Source organism: Nuphar pumila, chromosome 13, assembly GCF_984573655.1.
Source record: "Nuphar pumila chromosome 13, dmNupPumi1.hap1.1, whole genome shotgun sequence".
Lineage (NCBI taxonomy): Eukaryota > Viridiplantae > Streptophyta > Magnoliopsida > Nymphaeales > Nymphaeaceae > Nuphar > Nuphar pumila.
Window position 1 is genome coordinate 78,600,368 of NC_143261.1, and position 22,390 is coordinate 78,622,757.

A 22,390-nucleotide genomic window follows, 5' to 3' on the forward strand; every position below is an offset into this window, starting at 1 on the left:
AAATTGAAAAAAGATTTAACGTACGAAATGAAGAAACTCGCACAAAGAAATAGAAAAGGGCGAAACAAAAAAAGAGTGAGATACGGTAATCCTTTCAAATGTATAGAACTCAAGGCTAGATTTTCTACTTCTACAGAACAAAAAGGGCTTCTAGCTGCAGCTTCTCAAAGATGGTATAAAAGAAGAAAACGAAAATTTACCTTCTCTCTCTCCTTTGGGCGGCGACGGTGAGTAGGGATGATACACTATTTTGTCTAATAAGATTTAGGGTTAGGGTTAGTAAGTTACTAGTATATATAAGCATGGTTGTTTTGTAATTTTATTACTTAACTTAGGGTATTTTAGTAATATTATTAATGGGGCGGGGATGGAGTGGGGCGGGGATGGGGCGGGGCGGGGGAAAGTGTAAGTCCATCCCCGCACAGGGATGAATTTTAACCTTCATCCCTGTTTCATTCCCTTCATCCCCAGTCCAAACGGGGTGAGGTGGGGCGGAGCCCCGTTGTCCCCCGGTCCACTGCCATCCCTAAATAGAAGCATTATGCTCAAGGAATCCTCTCTAAAGGGTGACCACTTAACACCTCTTACGATGTCATCTAGATTAATACAGTACTAAACAAAAAGATCTAAAAACTCAAATCATTCCAATAAAATGAAAAATATACAAGTAATACCTCAAGAATAGGCCCACGATCAGCTCCAAGTAAGTGGATCTCATCCAGTATTATCAGCCCTACCTGTGGACTAAACCATTGTAACCACAAACATGTAGAAATGCCTTGCACAAAAGATGATTTAACATAAAATGGATAAACAAATCATTATGAAAGTTAAAACAATGAAGGGAAAAAGAAAAAAGTAAACCTTCGTGACATAGCTTCGACTGTGCCAATTACGGCTAATGCCATCCCACTTTTCTGGTGTAGAAATAATGATATCTGCCGACAGTAAGGCCATTAGATCTGGTGTAAAATCCCCCGTCATCTCAACCTAAAAGAAACATGTGTTAGTGACAATAGAATAGCATCCAAACTTGTACTGGCACGTCCTCAAAAGGAGGGAATGAGTATGCAAAAATACCATCTTCTTTCCAAGGACAGAAACAAGTCTATTTTGCCATTCATTCATTCTCTCACGGACAATAGCTTTCAAAGGTGCAATGTAAACCACCTGCACAAAGCCAGTTATTCTATCTCAGGGTAATGCAAACCAAATTTGGTAGATGAACAGAAGTGTTGGTGACCTTCAAATCAGGTTGAGTATTAAAGAGATGAAGCATTGCAAGTTCAGCTGATACAGTTTTCCCACTTCCAGTAGGAGCTCCTAATAAAACATTGTTATCTGTGTGGTACAATACATGAAAAACCTGTAGGTTACAGACCAAAACTTATTAGCAACTTCAGAAATGGTTAGACTTGTACAGATAGCATAACAAGCCTTACAAAACCTGCAGTGAAAGAGATAAATATAAAGCACTGCAAGCACACCTGTGTTTGGATGGGGTTAAAATGTGAGAATCTGAACAATTCTTCATAAATCTCATTTCCAACAGCAGTTACAGGTAGAGGTTTCAAATCCAGGAGCTCTGTATGTGCAGTGTATGTCTGCAGTAACCATGAAGTACTTTTAGAAAGAATGACTGGCACTAAAAAAAACTCTTAGCTACTGGCAATACTAAAGATGGAATAAGCTAGTTAACTAAATACATTTTATTCAACAGTACACTTTTGCATATCACCTCAGGCAAGGTTAGATTTATGAAGGAAATAGCATGAACAGCCTCTGCATGCAACCAAGAATCTGAAATGGCACGGATATAATATTGTGCTGGATGTGGTTCAAAAATTGGTACAGTAAAAGAAAGCTTCTGAGACTCTCCTCTTGCCATCCGCTTGGTCAAGGTGAAGAGCTCAGAATGATAAATGTGGTCATTCTCAGAGTCCTGCAGAAAGAAAAGAGAAGAATCAACAATAACACATAAAAAGTGCATATGCACACAAGCAACCGAACCTTAATCCCACTCATATATGCAGACAAACAATGTGCATGTTCAAGGTTGACTGATGCCCATATATCCACTTATTTTATGGGCAACTCAGTCCAAGATCCCCTCCTAACAGTCTAAAGGTTAAAATCCAAAACAGTTTGACATCAAGTCCAAAACCTTGCAACCCAACTGGCAAAAAAAATTATAAATGCACTTATTTTTTCATTATAGAAAAAAAATGATAGTTGTTTTATGTTCAAAATGAAGATAAAAATCACAATTTCCTGTTGTATGAATCATGTTAGATCGCATTTAATCTTTGGTACATTATATCAATCAAATGTGTAAAACACTCCCAATCAACAGATACATATTTGAAGTAGTCTTGCATGTCAAATCTATCGAGATAGCCATAATGATGAATTGTGGAACAAAAAAAGGAACAGACCTCAACAAGAATCCACCATCGTTCAGCAGCACCATGAAAACGATCCTTCCATATGAAGTCAGGTGTTATGAGCAAATCAACCTGTCAAAAGAGTTTGATGAATACTCATGAATCTAAACTTTAAACAGGCAAATAAAAACAAACTATGAAACACAAAGTTTCACCTTTAAAACTGTCCTCGTTATTGGACTGACAGTAGCAGACAACTGCATCCATGTTAAGTATCCAAGATATTGCTTAATCACCTTCCAGTGTAGAAGATAAATATATTAACAACACAACCAAACTGCACAATAAATAAATGTATTTCCGACATACTAGGCCCAACAAAAGTTTTACCTTCCCCCCAGGAAAGTAACGAATCAATGCACCAATGTCCCTCTCATCCATTTCATGGAGGCGGTCCAAGTCTGCTTCTCTATCTTCAAGCCTCCTCAATATCTGGGAAGAGAGAATACAAAATGTTACAGACAATTTCAAGTCACCAGAAATTATATACCACTGACAGACATCTTGTGAAATGTCTTTGTCAAACTGTCTGAGAGGATGCTGATGAGGCCAAATCTGGCGATCGACTGCCTTGCAATATTCCAACAATAGAGAAGACATTTCACACCAACCCCGGTGCAAACAAATTTCAAAAAGAGCACGCATAATACGGGCCAGACTTGCACTGATGTATGAAGCATCAGCAATTAAGGAAAAACTCTCCAGTGTCCCCCTTGATATAAAGACCTGAAAAGTAATCAAATATCACTTTAGATTTTGAAAAAAAAAAGTACATCAAGAAATAAAGAACTCATGTTGCCATAGTGGACCACCGAAAAAAGCCCAAGACTAATATAAGAAAGCTACATGGTCTCATAGATAACATGGAAAACCAATGGACAGCCCCCACCCTCGTGCCAAAACTTTGCAAATTCTTAACGATGCAAGTTTTTGACAATAAATATGAATATTGGTTTTCAACCAAAAAAAAATTAGGTGTGATAAGTGAAGAGGAATAGATCCATGCTAAAGGACTAAGAGCTTCTTAAACATACTAACTGAAGTGCTACTTAAACAGAGTAAGCACCACCACCCCATCATGAAACAGAATTTGGAGATAAGTCAAAAGCATCTTAATGCATAATCGAGAGTTCTATTTGCATTTTTGTAGCACTTGGAGGTTGCATGTTAACTAATTTCCTGCTACAGAGTACAAAATAAATAATAATAACCTCTCAAGCAAATTCCAAGCAACGGAACTTTGATGCTACAGGCTATAAATTCTATAAACAATGATATGAATGATTTTCATATACTTTTATGTTGGAACTATAAAGCCTAAAAGCATCCATGTCATCACAAAGTTTAAATGATCGTCATAAGATTATTATGTTGAGTCCATATGAAGTGGCATATGGATGGTTTTTCTATTTTTGCTGAAAAGTTTGAATCCCTTGCCAAGTTTGGTGATCACAGGACCCAAAGAAGCTAATCGTGAATTATCTTTAAAAATTAAAATGGTTTTTCTCAAGTTCATGGGCAATGACAAAGCTAAAACATGCAAAATAACACCAAAAATAGATAAGAAAACCAATGAGCAAAAATTAGTAACATTGACAATGAAAATGTATCTGGTGGAAAATACTAATGAGCCAATTTCAAAGGCTTAACTATTTCCAGTGGAAAGAGTAAATGAAGATCAATTCCAGCAAAACTTAGCAACAAAATACCAGCTTTGGAAATAGTATAAAGCAGCAGAAATAAAATAATTTATAAGATTTTTGTTTTGATGTTTTCTTAACAGTCCTGGTTAGCATTGTTAAACATAGCCAGCCACAGAGACCTTGTACAAGAATCACTTTTAATCCAAAACTGCACAGGAGTTTCCTAGAACAATCCATGCCATAGGGACACGCCATTTTGGTGGCATGTCCCTAATGACATGAGCACACACACTCAGACACGTGGACAGACATTATTTTAATATTGTTTATGTTTGAAGGCTTTATTTCAATAAAAATGTATTTTTAACATTAAAATATCAAAAAAATAGCTTTTTATTGATTAAAAAAATTTAAAATCTTCATATCCTCATCTATTTTCCAAAAAAAAATTGAACTTGCAAGTTGAAAATGTGCCACACGTCCTCATGTCCATGTGTCTCTGTGACAGAACAATGTTGACTGCTACAAGTAAATCTACTGGGAGATGTTTATTGTTGGACATGATCATCATAAAACAACAAATTTGACGATGAAACCAAAATAAGGTATCGAAGATTAAAACCAGACTTAATAAAATCAAATCTCTGTTAAAGCAGGTTTAAAATCCTATAGACAAGCCCCTATAACATGAATAAATTATAATCAGAATAGGCAGAAGCCTTGTAGAAAAGAAATACACGTACCTGAATAAGAATAGAGATTTTCCCATATTTATCACTTGGCCCACCTCGAACTTCTAAGGGACATGATGTTCTAACCAATGTTTCCAACTCCTGCTGCTCCTCTTCTCTAACAGCAATATTCTCAAACTCAGAAGAATGTGCCACCATTTTGATTATCTAAAGAAATAGACATATCATAATCAGTCTCCACAACTAATGTATAGAAAAAAAAACAGTAAAATTAAGATAATATTGAAACCTCGGTATCATTCATGTGGCGCCTCAACATTTCATTGTAAGTCTCGACGCTAGAGTATCGAATGTAAAAATGACTAGCTGTACGACCAAGCTCGGTGCAATAAAAATTTCCACTCTTCTCATCAAACCTCATCATTTTGGCTGTATCAAGAGCTCGTGCAGCATCTATTATCAGAGACCTTTGCTTGGAAAGCAATAAAGGATCAGCAATAACCTATAGGAACATTACAAAAACATATATCAGCAGAAATAAACAAATATAGGTATCACAAAATAGGGGAGTAAAAAAGGCAGTATCACATGAACTCACAGAAAATTGGAAAAAAAGAAGATCAAAAATTATATGACCAACTTCATAAATTCAGTTTCTGAAATCTTTGATATTATGTGGCTATACATATTTATGCTCCCTCTGGATAGTAATAATGGGAGAGTAACAATGTCATTTTCATTGAAATAATTATATTTCACACACACACACTTCAATGATTTTTTTTCACACACATACATGTGTGCATGAAGCCACGCACGCACACTGACACATGCACATACAGATGCATGCAGAAACATAATATAAATATTAGGGTGGCATGCTTGTATTCATCTCGGCTACAAACTCATAATATAAAAATGAGTGTAGCTGAGATGCGTATGCTGAGATGGATGTGTGGAAATACAATAAAAGATAAGATTCGGAACGAGGAGATACGTAAGAAGGTAGGTGTTGCACCCATTGAAAATAAGATGAGAGAGAATCGTTTACGGTGGTTTGGACATATTCGGCGAAGGCCTAATGATGCTCCAGTTAGAAGGATGGAGAAATGGGAAAATATATTAGTTAAAAAAGGTCGAGGTAGGCCTAGGAAGACATGGATGGAGGTGATAGGAAAGGATATGAATGCTTTGAACCTCACCGAGGACATGGCATTGGATAGAAATGATTGGAGGAGAAGGATTCATGTGGAAGACCTAGAATGATTTTCTTTTTTGGTTCATATCGCCGACCCCAATTGTTTTGGGATGAAGGCGTAGTTGTTGTTGTTGTTGTTGTATGCTTGTATTCATCTTTTTATTGTTTGCCATCACCTCTTTGTATATAAAACATATGGTCACTGGCCACCCAGGTCTAAGCTTGTCTAAAGCACAGACAAATGCTAGTAGACTATAATCAGACTAATATAAAGTTCTTTTTTTACTTTCATAAATACAACAGAAAGTGACAATGGAAACAGAGAACATCTTATATCGGACTGGATTTTTCAATTTCAGTGCTTTTAAAATGATGGGTTAAAAGAGTAACTTATAATGTGCCTTTTGCTGAAAGGAAACAGTAAGACTACATAAAAAAGGAAATTTTCTGGACATATTTTAATGGCTCAAAAGAGGCTACTATAGAAAACAATTGTCAAGGCAGCATATGGCTTTCATACATGTTTTCTTTTGTTGAATCCATTCAAGAGTACATGATTACTACAAATACCATCACCATCACCAACAACAAAACGAATGATTACTACAAATGCCATCACCATCACCATCAACAAAACGAAGCTGAAAGTCATTTATAGGGCATCAACTTTGGGACTCCTATTTCTTCATTCTTATTAAAGGCATAGTAACTGGATTCTGTACTTTGAGCAGCGACTGTGGCCAACAACCTAGCATTCCAAGTATTGTGCACATCCCGTTTTGGTTAAAATGGCCTTTGAGCCTTTGCATCCAGAAACCTCAACAAACAACCCAAGGACCATGTGTGTAAAACTCGAAAAAAATACAACTTGGATTCGGGTCGGATCCGGACCCAGACCCGACCCGGACCCAATGGAGGCACCGCCTCCCTCGTGCCTTTTAAAGATAGCGAGACAGAAGAGGGGTTACGAAACCCCTTTCCCCTCTTTGCTCTCTTGTCTCTCTCCCGACCGACCCCTCTACCGATCTTGCTTTTGACGAGCACGGCCACCGGCATCCCACCACCGACGACCCTCCTCCCCTCCGGCGACCTCCAGGTACGCACCCTTTCCCCTCGATCTTCTTCTCCTTTTCCCTGCACCCCCGTTGTTCAGGGGAGGGGTTGATCCCCCTCCCTGCTCCCTCTTCTCTGTCGTCAGGCGGGGGCTTCGGCCCCTGCCTCTTTGCGTATTCGGTAGGCAAGGGCAAAGCCCCTTGCCTCCCCCTTTTTGATCGACGAGCAGGGGCCTCGCCCCTGCCTCCTTGCATGCTCGATAGATAGGGGTGAAGCCCCCTGCCTCCCCGTTGTTGTTGACAGTTGCCTCTCTTCTACTTTGTCAGGCAGGGGCGCAACCCTGTCTCCCCGTTGTTTGCTGACAGCAGGTCAGCAGAGACTCGCTGCCCCTGCCCCTGCTTCTTGCGCTTATAGCAAATGCGCAAGGGCACGATACCCCTGTCTCTGCTTCCTTCACATCAGGACAGCGACAATGCTCGTGACCTTCTATTTTTTGTATTAGCTTGCTAAGATCGTCGCTTTTGCAGCTCGTACGGCGGATCCCACTCGCGCTCCGCGACCCGAACCATCAATTGTTTACACCCGCAGGCGCCAGCAAGCTTGCAACTCCCCAAGGTAGGGGAAGATTGCACGAAGGACTTGGACAATTGAATTGAGTTCAATTAACTAAAAAGGGTAATTAAATAAATATATATCATATATATTTATACGAGTACACATTTAACTCAAGGACGCGGTTTCACGATCCTTGTCCTTTACTTTCTGTCATGTCTTTACTTTGTCGTCGCACTTTGTGCCCAGGCTCTTGCTTTTGCAAATGTTTCATTACTGCCTTGCCATTGCAGATGACACTCAGGTTTTCGCTCATTGCATGTGCTACAAAGACATCCTCGTGGAGGATGCAAGAAGCATTTACCACTCTTCCTCTTGCGACAAGAGTTGAGTCGAGAGCTTAACGATACATCCTCTTCGAAGGAGAGGGGTCCCTAGCAGGGATCCTGTCTTTTCAAGTGAGCAGTCCTGCAAAGTAGACTTGAGAATTTAAGGAGCTGCGCAAAAGCATCAAGACTGCCCAAATCGAAGTATTTAGAAGGATGTGAATTGCTGGTTTTGTTCATTTATTCGACATATCTCGGGTAACCCCGAATTGGGGCTTGAGCGAACTTCTTAGCGGGGGTTCTATTGAGAAACCTGTATCTCGTTCATCGAGGCCGGTATCGAGTCATGTGAGGCATGTAGATACCCCGATAGCGGATGAGATTCTAGAAAATCACATGTCAAATGTTGGCATAAGTTGTTGGTTGTTTCAAAAGATAAAGAATGTCAAAAGTAAAGTTTGAGAAACATTATATCTTTGAGAAACACTTTTGTTGAGACTCCTATTGAGGAACTATACCCCTTTCATCCTAGAATACTTGTAGTTGTGCACTACACGCTAGTACTGCGATGATCGGATGAGACGGTCGTGCGACCTCGAACAGTAACAGATGCACAATGTTGTAAACACATAAAAATGGGATCGCCTTCACAGGTAAGATGCTCATTTGGTCAAAAGACCAGAGCATATAGAATGAGTCGTCAGTTAACTTACCCATGATACACTCATTCGCTTCTTGTAGTCTGTCAAGGGAGAGGACAGAGTGGTACACACTCCAATGGACAGGTTGTTAACAACCACCCCACGGGTAAAGATCCGGCCTCCCCAGTCATTGGAGTTAGGGGAAGGGACTACCAGACATTATCCTAGGTGGTAGATCTCATGGACTTCTGCAGAAGTTGGATGCATCCGTTGCCAAGTACCTGCCTTTGCTGAATCCTCTCTTGGCTAAAGTCGTCCCCTTAAGAGCGGACTCAACTAGCTATTTGGGTTATTGAAAATACATAGAATAACAAACGCTCGAACTAGTCTCAGTTGCTTCTACGATTTGTCTGCGCGTACCTGCAGGCCAGTAATAATGAAACATAAGTCTGTCCACACTGGTTGATAGGTCATAAGACTTTCGTGTGTTTTGGGTACGTATTTTTTTGTCAAGTAAAAGCTTATTGATGAAATTACGTATGACTTTGGTGTCTCCGAGATACTTATGATGATGATGCTTATTCTGATAAATGACACGTCAAGCCTACATAGTTGTATTAGAGAAGATTGCATTATGATTGTTTGTGTGAATATATCATACCCAGTGTTGTGAAAAGCGTTGAGGCGCTCCACCAAAATTTGAGGCGAGGCGTAAGCCTCGAGGCGTAAAGCGTAAGCCTAAAAAAAAAATTGAACTTAAAAAAGACTAAAAAATATCTAAAATTATGAATAAAAAAATTTAAATGTGTTGGGATCCAGTAATAGGCCCAAAATTGTGAAACATCGTAACAAGGACTTGGATCCTGTCAATGAACCCTATCCGGGTTTAGAAGAATATATATAGCCAGATCTCTTAAGATACCCGAACCGCTCAAAAAACCTTTAATGTCATAAAACCATATCCATTTGATAGATCTAATCTCTAAAACAGGTTGGATCCAAGCTAGGTCCATATTGATAAGAACTATGGGTCTAGAATTGGATATGGACTCATTGTCAAGACATGCAAAGACCTAACTGTAGATGATATATATATATATATAGTGTAGGTGTGGTTTTGGATTTGGATACAAATCCAAATCCATTTTAAAAATCTATCTCTACGTTATATTGCATTGGATTGAGATTGGATTGGATCCAATTCCAATTCAATGCAATTGTGTTGTATTTAGAATTTGGCTGGGTCCGTTTGGACCCAAACCCAAAGCTATTCAATGTGAGACTCATTTTTGGTTTTGTTCGGATCTTGGATCCAACATGACCAATCCAATCTAAAATAACAACACCCAAATGATATATATATATATATTAAATAAATATGTAATTAGATTGAGTTGGGTCCAAATGGGCCCAACCCAATCCGACCTCATTAACTGATTTCCCCTCTCTTAAGATGGTTTGGATCAAGGTTCGACCCACTTAGATTCAACCCAGATCCAAACACTCTAACTGACCCTCTTAAAACAAAGGGTTTAGATCGAGGTTTACCCCCACGCTCCGACCTCCACCCCCGACTCTTCCTCTTCATGATAGTCTCTCTCTCGTTCACTCCTCTCTATGTTTACCCCCACGCTCCCTCTCAGATCCCTCTCTCTCTGCTCTGCCTACTCCACTACCACCACCAAGAAAGTCGTCGTCGCTGCCCACTGCGCAGGTGAGTGCCCTCCTCCCCTTCTTCTTCTTCTTATTCTGCTTTTCTTTTTTTTGCCATTGGCGACAACTGCAGCAACCCTATTGCTGCTGCCACAAGCCAGGCGGAAGGGATTGGCTAAATGCCCCCCTGTTGGGTGAGCTTACGCAGACTGTTTGCCTCACAGAGAAACGAGCAGAGAATGAGGGCCCTCGATATATTAACCCTAATTTTCAGTCAAACAGGTGCTTTGACCCCCATTTGACCAAAAAATTTGAGGCGTCTATGCCTCACTTTGAGGCGCGCCTCGCCCTGAGGCGTACGCCTTAGGGTATTTACGCTTTTATGCTACGCCTGAAGGCACAAAGGCCCTCGCCTTGAGGCGAGGCAAGCTTTTTGCGCCTTGAGGCGCGTTTTTAATAACATTGCTCATACATGTATAACATGATTGATAAGTATCATAAATATTTGATTAAAATGTCTTGAAGATATGTGCGTGAGTTACACGCTAGAAAAGTCGAATGTGATGTGCTTTGAGATAAGAATTGTGAATGCATATGATGATGCACTGACTTGAATATTTGCACATATAACTTGAATCCTATGTAAATTTATTAAACTACGTAAGAGTTATATATGTTGATGTTTAGTTGATTCATATTATGTAATCTGTGTGTTCTCATGTGTATAAAACTCATGCTTTGTTTATGCATTCTTTGAGGTCCTATTTGAGGAATGCAATGTTCCTTGTGGCAATGATACGATACGTAGAATTATATGCTTCTGTATGATGTGATTGAAATGCCACGTGATAAGAAATGTTGAAAGCATGCGATAAATGTTCATGGTTCATGGAACTTTATTGGAGGAATGTGTGATCTTGTGATTTGTTTTACCATGTAAAGTGATACGATGCATATTGCTGGTATACATGCTTGTGCCCATATTGATGGTTACTGACCCCAAGAGTAGTCAATTGTTCAGAGCAATCGATTGTATTGATGCATATATCACTGAGTATGGTATATGTTGAAGACTTGATCTCCAAAGAATTATCTGCGAGGGTATGTATGATCAAGATCTGGTAACCGCCTAGAGTCGTAGATTCTCTGTGAGGATGTACATTGTCCAAGAGCGGGTAGCCGCAAAGACGGTGAACTCCTGTGAGGAAGTGTATGGTCCAGACCAAGTATACCATCTAGGGCGGTAATTCCTTGTGAGGTTGTACATTTCCCAGACCAGGTGATCCGGCGTTAATCTTGTTAATTATAATAGTGGCTATTGACCCTGAGAGCGGTCATTTGTGTTGATGCGTGTATCACAATAATTTTTATTGGATATGGCATTTGTTGAGGACCGGGTTTCCAAAGGATTCTCTGTGAGGGTATATATGATCAAGATCTGGTAATCGGCTAGAGTGGTAGATTCTCTGTGAGGATGCATATTGTCCAAGAGCGGGTGGCCGCAAGGACGGTGAACTCCTGTGAGGAAGTGTATTGTCCAAGACCAGGTATACCATCTAAAGCGGTAATTTTCTTGTGAGGTCGTACATTTTTTAAACCAAGTGATCCGACGTGGAACTTGTGATTTTTTATTACCATAAAAAGTTATGGTGAGTTGTGATGATCTTCTGAGATTGATTGAAATAGCCAGTTATGAATCTATAGATTTGGCTTTCTGTTTTAGCATGATTACATGTTGGACTCAGATGTGAGAATCAGATCTTTGTTGATTTTTTATCATGATATAAAATCATGTTTTGGACCTTTTATAGAAGGGCGGATTTTTTTTGAGAAAGTATGACGCCTTAAGTGAGTCATAACAGGTGACAGTTAGTCGCGTAAGTCCTTGAGAGATGGGAATAAATTAAGGTTGTTCAGGACAAAGAGTTTGTTAGAAATAGTGAGAGCGACAAACGATGACCTGATAATGATTAAATACAGAGACCCCGTTCAAGGAATGAAAACAAGCTAGAGCAATGTCTCATTGTGTCTCTTCATCTGTGTCAAATCAAGTAGAAGATAACATTTCTTATAGTCTTCTGCTAAACCCTTTTATGGTTCTATATAAACTCTTGCGAAGACAAAAGTTTAATCACACATACGTTTTGTTCAATCGATCTTTGAACTGCTTACCTGTTTAACTGTATATCTGCTTTAAACTGCTTACCATGCTTAATTAAATGTACTTAATTCAGTTTCTTGTAGTCTCTCTTGTGCACCTACTAGTTTTTCGTAAAACTAACACATTCTATGGATACAGGTGATGATTAGGTACACCACGGGCGATGGCGCGATTGCAAAATGACTTCAAGATTCCTTTTTCCTGCTCTTAGCTCGCATCCTGAATGTTTTTGGGTTTTGTCACGGATTTTCCTTTGGATATCCGAAGTTTGTACTAGTTGGGAACTTCTCAGCTACAAGTTGAACCATCGCTCTGTATTTAGCTTCTGCAGTGGAAATGCAACTCTTTGTTGTTTCTTGCTCTTCCATGAGATCAGAGAGCTTCCCAGAAAAACACAAAATCCCGTAGTGAAAAGTTGATCTCTAGCTCAACCTCCAAAGTCAGCATCACAGAAAGCTCTCAACTCTTTGTCAGACGAAGACGAGAAAAACATGCCATAGTGCATAGAATCTCTGACATACATGATAATCCTAAGTACGGCTGCCAAGTGAACTGATTTGGGAGTATTCATAAATTGACTCACTACATGAACTGCATGAATTATATCTGGTCGGGATATAGTCAAACATATAAGGCTCCCAACTAACAATATGTATACTACAGGATCCGCTAGCCCAACACCATCAACAGCTCTCATCTTCAAGTCTGCCTCTATGGGAGAATTTACTTGTTTGGAGTCATCAGTCAATCTTGCTTTCACAACCAAATCTGTAGCATATTTATGTTAAGACAAGTACAGTCTCCTAGGAGAGTAGGTTATCTCAAGGCCAAAAAAATACTTTAAACGCCCCAAGTCTTTCATCTCAAATATATTGGCCAACTTCTTTTTGGTCTCTTCAGTCTTCTTTATATCATCTCTAGTAAGAACCATATCATCTATATAAAGAAGCAATATACATCTTCAAAGAGCAAAGAAAGACACAAATAAGGCAGAATCATGATGACTCTGCTCAAAACCAAGTGACTTTATTGTTGAACTAAGCTTCTCAAACCAAGCTCGAGGTGCTTATTTGAGACCATATAGAGCCCTGCGAAGCTTGCACACTCTGTCTTCTAGATCTGAGTATCCTTGTGGTAATTCCATATATACTTCTTGTAAATCATCATTGAAGAATGCATTCTTGACATCTAACTGCCAAAGATCTCACTGATGCATTGTAGCTACTGCTGATAGTATACAAATTGTGGTCATATGAGCCAAAGGAGCAAAAGTTTCTGCAACATCAATGCCAAAACGCTGATTGTACCCCTTGGCTACCAATCTAGCTTTGTATCTCTCGACTGACCCATCTGCCTTTGTCTTTACCTAGTACACCCATTTGCTACCAATGATATTTTTCTTTAGAGGTTTTACTAGTTCTCATGCCTGCATTGTTTTAAGTGCATTCATTTCATCAACCATGGCTTTTTGTCACTCCTTTCCCGTTGCCTCTGCATAGGACTGAGGCTCAACATAAGAATTGATTAAGGCTAAGAAAACATGATGATGAGGAGCAAAGGACTCATAAGACATCAAATGAGACAGAAGTATAGAAGGTCTAGAAATTTTATGTACCTGAGAAGACGTGGAAGAAGAAGATGGTAACTCTAAGTTTTGTTGCTGATGTCCCAAATAAGTTGTCATAGGAATTGGATCAAGATTGGCCTCTTAACTTCCCTGCTCTTCCACTTGATCAAAAAATGGAATTTCAATCACACCTTCACGTCTTCTTGAATATGTTTAACCCAACTTATCTTCTTCAGCTAGAACTTGCTCCCCTTGACTCTCTAGCCTCTCTCTCTCTCACCTTCTCGTTCTTTAAAAGGAACCAAAAAAGACATGTCAGTCTCATTTTCCAACTTTTCTCCATACTGACAAAAGTATAGGACATTCTCGATACCCATACTCTCTTTCCAACCGGATAATAGCACTTGTATCCTTTTTTGACACTATGCAAAACCAAGAAAACAACATTTGATAGCTTTAGGAGATAACTTGTCCTTGTATCTTACAGCTAACAAAACAAAACATACACAACCACATACCTTTAACATATCATAATTTGAAACTTTTTCATACAGTTTCTGAAAAGGAGATGTTTTTAAGTACGCTATACGGCATACGATTTATTTGATAAATGCTTAGTTGAACTGCATCTACCCAAAGCACTTTAGGTATCTCTCCACCAAACAGAAGAGCTCTTGTTGTTTCCAACATATGTTTGTTTTCCTCTCAACTACACCATTTTGCTCAGGAGTATAAGGATGATAATTTTGATGAATCACACCTCTCTCTTGCAGGAATTTTTCAAACACATAACTAATATATTCACCCCAGAGTCATTACTAGTGTTTTGATCTTAGCTACAACTTGATTCTCAACCATCACACAACAATTTTTAAAGATTTCAAAAAAACACTTCTATTTTTCATAAAATATATCCATGCAAACCTTCTGCAATCATCTACAAAAGTCACAAAATAGGATGATCCTCCTTTTGACATAACAGAAGGACCCCATACATCTGAATGTACCAAATCAAAAGGACTTTCTGATTCTCTATCACTAGACTTGAATGGCAAAGCATGACTCTTGGCCAATTTACAACACACATAAACCTTAACATGATTTGACATAACTAGCTTGTATTTTTCAAAACTTCTTGAGGACAGTAAACTTTGCAACCTAGAGCTAGAAATATGCACCCTGTCTCAGGTACCACAAAACAAATTCATCCAAAATTGAAGCTCCATATCTGGTTTGAACTCTCTTATGTTTCCTCATATCAATCAAATCCAGATAGTACAAATCTCTTTTTCTATAGTCAATCTCAATCTTCTTCCCTGACGATTGATCATGCACAGCATAACCAACAGAAGAGATGACATTACAGTTAAGTTTGGTAATTTGACCCATAGAAATGAGATTCATGGCAAGAGATGGAACATGATTAACTTGAGAAATATTGAATTTACTATCAGGATAAGAATCATAAGTAATAGAACCTACTTTTGAAACAGACATAGAAGAATCATCTGCAGTGTGAAAGGTGTCACTGCAGGGACAGCAGTCGACTAAGACAGACTCATGAGGTATCATATGGCATGAAGGCTCAGAGTCTATTAGCCAACCAGAGGAAGAACCTAATATACCTGAGAAAGCAGTACTTGAGGAGGAAGCAGGAGTGGCAGAGGAAGGACAAACGACGGATTGAGCAAGAAGCTACAATTGTTGGATTTGATGTTGAATTTTCTGTTGAACCTGCTCTAATCTCTAAAGTTGCACACTATCCATCACTTTACCACCAATTGATGAAGAACCACCTGATTGCTCCTCCTTGAGAATTACATAATCACTCTCAGTAGAAGCCGCATATACACCATCATTCTTCTTCCTGAGAATGGGACAGTAATTCTTCGTACAACCAAAACCCTTGCAATAGTGACACTGAACAAAGCTAAGGTCACATCTTACACCAAATCTCATCTCCCCTCGTCCTCCAGTCCTGCCACTGCCTCTTCCACCCATTCTGCCACCTATCTGCCTAGGGACTACCATGACATTATCCCCAGAAGATAATGAATCAAGAAACTATATTAGCCCTTTCTGCAATTGACTGAGCAATGACTTGGGTCATAGGTGGTAAGTGAGAACGATACAAGATAGCGCTCATTGTCCCATCAAATTCTGGTCTAAGAGCCACGAGAAACTCAATAACTCTGTCAATCTCCCTGTGTTGATTAATGATCCCCAAACAAGTTTGACATGAAGTGCAAGATACACATTTTGTACACTTCTCACATTTCTTTTGTCCCTCCATCAATGCAAGTGCATCCCAAATTCTCTACATATCAAAGTAGAATTCTTCAATTGACTTACTCCCCTGTCGCATACTTATCAACTCTTGAGTGAGTTAATAATGTCTTGGCCAATTCTCTTGTTTATAGACTTGCCCGAGATATGTTCAAGTTTTTTTTGCCACATGAAATTTTGAAATATTCATGGTAATTCTTGGTTCCACGAACCCAAGAATTCAAACTTTGACTCTTGTATTGTTCATAACCCATTCCTCTATAGATTTATCAAAGCCCTCATGAGAGGCTTCAGGTTTTACTTTTAAACCATCTAAATAGTCTCTCAACCTTATTCCAACCACCACCACTTCCAAAAAATCAGCCCAATATGCATAGTTGGTCCCATTTAACTGGGATGATTTGAATCTCTTCCTTATCTATGATACCACTCACAATAAATATTACCAAGAAAGTCGAAGGGATTGAGTTTACCAACAAAAGAAAGAACTAGAGGCACTTCAAGAGTCAAATGGATAACACACGGCACAAATGAACCCCTCAATATGCTGATTTATGCATAAAAATTCTGATTCCACACAAATGCAGCACAACCTCACCAATATACATGCAGTAGACACCTTGAAAAAAAACCCAAGAATAGCCTACTGCAAGCTAAAATGCCCCAAATCTTATTCAAATCTTTTAAAAAAACACTACAACCACAACCAATATCACCAAGACCCTTCACAAACCACTTTCACACAGATTTTACACCAAATAACAATGACCCAACATTGTACCACAGTGAATCTGAACCAAAACTGCAGAAAAATGGGTTATTGCAAGCTAGAGCAAGCCAAAACTTCGATAGAGCGCTCCCAAAATGAAAAACAAGAGCACCACACAACCACAATAATGATTCAAGGTCAAAACGACCTAGAAGCATCCAATATGGGCCTTAAATACCCACCGATTCACACAGATTGAGCAAAAAAACCAAATCTGGTTATTGTTCATGCCACTTTTGAAAAATCAGAAGCAAAAACATATTAAATCAACCATGCCTCCAACGAAGATGATTTTTACACACAAATCATCTAAAATCATGATCTACCCGGTGTTGCCTTCAGATGTGACAAATCTCAAACGTCCATACAGCCCAACCCTTCAAAGATGATGTCAGCAGGCCTTTGCGCAGCTTCAGGATGAACCCTCCTCTCACGACCTCGAACAGGCTCTGATACCATGTTTAAATGTGCAGAAAATTGAGGGAGAGAGAATAGGGTTAGTGGAGAAGGTAATACGAAGGAGAGAATAGAATGTTCTATTCCATAGCGCTCGTAAAATGAGAGCTCGTTACAAAAATAAGGGATCGGCCCTACTAGAGACATCAAAAGGAAAAGAAATCAAAAAGGCTAGTATACCCCTTCTTTACAGGGTATGTACACATTAGTCTAACAAGTAAATTTACATAAAATTATGATACACTTGTTAAATAATGTAACATAATTCAATATGTAATCTCATAGTTTTAGTTTACTTTTAAGTTTAGTTAGGATTAGGTTAGTTTATTTAACTAGGTTAGGTTTCTTTTTCTTTTTTAGTTTAGTTTTTGGACTTATTTGGCTTTATGCTTTTTTGACCAAAGTCAAAAAGCATAAAGTAGAGAGAGCTGTTGGACTCCCAACAGCTCTATTTAGAGCCGTTGGGAGCCCAACACTCCCTCATTCCCTCTCTCCCTTGTATTATAAATATGGGGTGTTACCCCCTTGTAACTTACACTTTTGTAAAGCCCTCTTTTGGGACCCAACATGTTGAAGTTGATATTTTTTTACGTTTGTGCATTTGTATCCGTGCTTTTGTGCACTTGTGAGAGTTCTCCTTTTATGCCTTTGTGCATTTGTATCCGTGCCTTTGTGCACTTGTGAGAGTTCTCCTTTTATGCCTTTGTGCACACTTTGTGTTTCTAGTATTGTGTTTATACACAAAATCCTTTTTTATAGAGATTTTCACATGGTATCAGAGCAAGGTTGCTTGAGAAGGAAAGTCTTGTGATTCTTCGCAATATTGAGTGCCTCGAAAAGTGTGCCTTCAATTTTTTCGAGATTGGCGTGAAGGCTTCTCTTCATCAAATATTTTGAAAGATTACTACAACAAGTAAGAGTTAAAATCTCTTTGTGGTACGTATTTTTCTCGTTCATCTTATCTCTCTAATAGGTGAAAAAGACTCTCATTTCTCTCTTGGCTTTAAGCTCAATGGTTCCAATTATCATGTATGGGCCGAAAATATGGAAGCTCATATTAAAGGAAAGGGGCTTTGGGGATATGTTCAAGGTTCCATAACGGAACCCGAACCAAAAATTACGATGGTTGAAAGAGGAGAAATCAAAATTCTTGAAGGAGAAGAAAGACAAAAAGCTTTTGAAGAATATTTAAAGAAACATGAGGAATGGGAAATGAGAAACTTCAAGATCCTATCTTGGATCTTCTCATCCGTTGAAACCAAGATCAATGCCAATATCATCAAATTCAAGAAAGCCTCCGAAGCTTGGCATTATCTTGAAAAGATGTATACTTCACGAGACTTATCTCACAAGTACTATCTTCAAAAGAGGGCCTTGACCCTACAACAAAATGAGATGTCTATTCGTGAGTACTTGGCTGAATTATCCTCTATTTGGGATGAGCTTGCCATGCTTGAGCCCAAGTGGAGTGGCGAAGCTATTGAACTTAGATACAAGCAATTAGAGGAAGATCACTTCTTTAACTTCCTAAATGGTCTTCGACCCGAATTTGAACAAATTCGGTCCTCTCTTCTATCTGCTTTCACATCTCCTTCCATTGAAGATGTTATTACCAAGTTAAGTGGAGAGGAAACTTGTATGGGCATTAGCAAGCAAAATCCAAGTGTTCTTGCAATGCCCACAAATCAAGATGAATGTGATGGAGCTAATGTCGTGTCTAGGCCTGGCAACAACATGAGGACATATAAACCTCCTCACTTTAAAAAACAAAATCAAGGATACAATGGTGGTCAAGGCGGAAGAAGGGACAATAGCAAAATTGTGTGCCACTTTTGCAAGGAACTCGGTCACATCAAACCGGTTTGTCCTAAATGGAAGAAACTACTTGCAATGGCAACCACATCTCAATCACAAAAAGAGGAATCTACAAGTGGAGCTCTCTCTCTAAATCAAATTATGGAAGCACTTCAACCTCTTCTTAAGGGACCTATTTCCGGTGCCGCCGTATCCACTCCTTCTCCTCCAGGTAAAACTTCTTGGCTTTTAGATTCGGGTGCATCTTTTCATATGTCTCCAAACATCTCTTCTCTTTCTGAATATTCTAAAAGTTTATCACTATCGTTTGTTTCAACTGCGGATGGCACTTCTCTTGAAATTAAGGGGATTGGAAACTTTGAAACTCAAAATTTTTTTATTCCCAAAATTAGATTTATACCTAAATTGAATTTGAACTTACTTTCCGTCTCTCAACTCTCGAACCTTGGATGTGACATTCAATTTTCATCTAATAAGTGTTTAATACAGGATCACCGGTCCGGGAAGTTGATTGGGGAAGGCTGTAGGAAGGGAGACTTGTACTATGTGGATTCTCTCCAAATCCCTAAAACCCCTTTTTGTAATGTGGCCCAACATAAAGACATAAATGTTTGGCACAAAAGACTTGGTCATCCCAACATCACCAAGTTATCCTATTTGCATTTTATTAAAAATATTTGTAAAAATACTTTCTCTTGTAATGATTGTATTCTTGGAAAAATGAGAAGTATGCCTTTTGAACAAAGATCTATGTTTACAACAAAACCTTTTGAAATTGTTCATTCGGATGTTTGGGGACCGACACCCGTCATATCCAAGGGAGGTTTACCTATTATGTGATTTTTGTAGAAGATTTTTCTCGATATTGTTGGATATATTTCCTTAAACATAAGCACGAAGTGTTTTCATGTTTTAAATCATATCATATGATAATTAAGAATCAATTTAATAGTAATTTAAAGATTTTTAGGACCGATTCCGGAGGCGAATATCTTTCCAATGAATTTAAGAAATATCTTGAAGACTATGATATTGTCCATCAAAGATCATGTCCTAAGACCCCACAACAAAATGGGTTAGCCGAAAGAAAGCATAGGCATATCATTGAAACCACTAGAACCCTTCTTATTTACCAAAGTATTCCAAAAAAAATTTGGGCCGAAGCGGCTCTTGCTTCAGTTTATCTTATTAATCGTCTTCCATCCAAAAATTTAGATAAAATCTCTCCTTTCGAAACTCTATATGAAAAAGAACCCGATTATAATAGATTGAGAGTTTTTGGTTGTAAGTGTTTTGTCCTTACAGATAAGAATGATAAACTCCCACCTAAAGTCATTCCTTATGCTTTTCTTGGCTACTCCGAAACCCAAAAAGGGTTTCGATGTTATGATACTAAAAATGATAAGTTATATGTCTCAAGGAATGTCACATTTTTAGAAAATGATAGTGGTTTTGAAAAGAATGAATCTCATTTAGAAATTGCTGACTATTCATTTCTCTTTGATCTTTTATCTAAAGATGATGATATCTCTAGTGATGATGAATCAACATATAACAGTGACAATGAAGTGGTTGAAATCAACAATAACTCTAACCCTACTACCTCTCAAGAAGAAAATATAACTAGAGACCCTATCACCTATACTCATAGAGATAGACTCCTCTTTAGAAGTGCTATTGAGCAATATAGTGAACCTAGCGAATCTATCCCCTCACATGATTTCAAACCCTAGAAGAACCGAGAGAACTAGAAGAACTCCCTCTAGATTCGTATCTTTTGATTCTTTCTCTCCTAAATATCGGGCTTGCTTAAGTGCCATTCACTCATATTTTGAACCAAAAATTTTTGAAGATGTCAAACGATGTATTGAATGGAGAGAAGCCATGGAGAATGAACTCAAAGCGCTTAGGAAAGCCAACACTTGGGAATTTCAAACGCTTCCCAGTGGAAAGAAAACTATAGGATGCCGATGGGTGTTCAAAGTCAAAACAAAGAGTGATGGTTCTCTTGAGAGGTATAAAGCTCGTCTTGTAGCTAAAGGGTATAGTCAAGAATACGGGATTGACTATGAAGAGACATTTGCTCCAGTAGCTCGTATGGTTACTGTTAGATGTCTCGTCACCATTGCTTCCATTAGAAAATGGAATATTTACCAAATGGATGTCAAAAATGCATTTCTAAATGGTGATCTTAATGAAGAAGTCTACATGGATGCTCCACCTGGTATGGAAATTCCTAAAAATAAAGTTCTTCATCTTCATAAAGCTCTTTATGGCTTGAAACAAGCTCCCATGACTTGGCACGATAGGTTTAACAATGTAATGACTGGAAATGGTTTTACTTCATGTTATACTGACACTTCATTGTTTGTTAAGAAATCTGATGCAGGGATTGTTATATTACTGTTATATGTTGATGATATGTTAATAACAGGTGATGATGTCAAAGGAATCAAGAGCATTAAATCTATCCTGGCTTCAAGATTTGAAATGTCAGACTTAGGATTTCTGACATATTTTTTGGGAATTGAGGTTGCCTATTCTCACAGAGGCTATTTTTTGTCTCAAACTAAACTTGCTTGTGAGATTCTTGACAGATCAGGAATCACAGATGACAAGGTCTGTGAAACTCCTGAAATAGTAGGTTCAAAGATGAAGATTGATGATGGGATTCTCTTAAAAGATCCCACACCTTACCGGCAACTGGTTGGATCTTTAACGTATCTCAGCATTACGAGGCCTGATATTTCTCATGCTCTACATGTTGCTAGTCAGTTTCAACATGCACCTACTTCAGTTCATATGAGTGTCATTCTCCGCATCATCAGATACATAAAGGGTACAGTAAACAATGGGGTATTTCTATCTTCTTCTTCTTAATTGAATTTAATTGCTTATACTGACTCTGATTGGGGAGGTGACCCAAATAACCGTCACTCCACTACTGGTTTTTGTATTTTTTTAGGGGAATCTTTAATTTCTTGGAGATGCAAGAAACAACATAAGGTCTCACTTTCATCCACAGAAGCCGAATATAGAGCCATGGCATCTACTACCATGGAGATTGTTTGGATTCGCAACTTGCTGAAAGATATGAATATTCAAGTTCAAGGGCCCACAAAACTATGTTGTGA

General features: G+C 38.6%; 1 protein-coding gene across 4 annotated transcripts in view; it reads right to left on the reverse strand.

Moving 5' to 3' along the window:
• Positions 1 to 22,390, reverse strand: part of LOC149818818 (U5 small nuclear ribonucleoprotein helicase) — a 264,200-nt gene that overhangs the window by 125,250 nt on the left and 116,560 nt on the right. For all 4 annotated transcript variants that reach the window (XM_089985540.1, XM_089985539.1, XM_089985538.1 and 1 more), the window contains 12 exons: positions 5,069 to 5,281; positions 4,831 to 4,986; positions 2,946 to 3,170; positions 2,775 to 2,876; positions 2,600 to 2,680; positions 2,436 to 2,516; positions 1,739 to 1,942; positions 1,488 to 1,604; positions 1,244 to 1,366; positions 1,081 to 1,170; positions 865 to 990; positions 675 to 737 (listed from right to left, as the gene is read on the reverse strand). In XM_089985540.1, the coding sequence (XP_089841666.1) occupies positions 675 to 737; positions 865 to 990; positions 1,081 to 1,170; positions 1,244 to 1,366; positions 1,488 to 1,604; positions 1,739 to 1,942; positions 2,436 to 2,516; positions 2,600 to 2,680; positions 2,775 to 2,876; positions 2,946 to 3,170; positions 4,831 to 4,986; positions 5,069 to 5,281 (1,581 nt within the window). The remainder of the gene's footprint in view (positions 1 to 674; positions 738 to 864; positions 991 to 1,080; positions 1,171 to 1,243; positions 1,367 to 1,487; positions 1,605 to 1,738; positions 1,943 to 2,435; positions 2,517 to 2,599; positions 2,681 to 2,774; positions 2,877 to 2,945; positions 3,171 to 4,830; positions 4,987 to 5,068; positions 5,282 to 22,390) is intronic.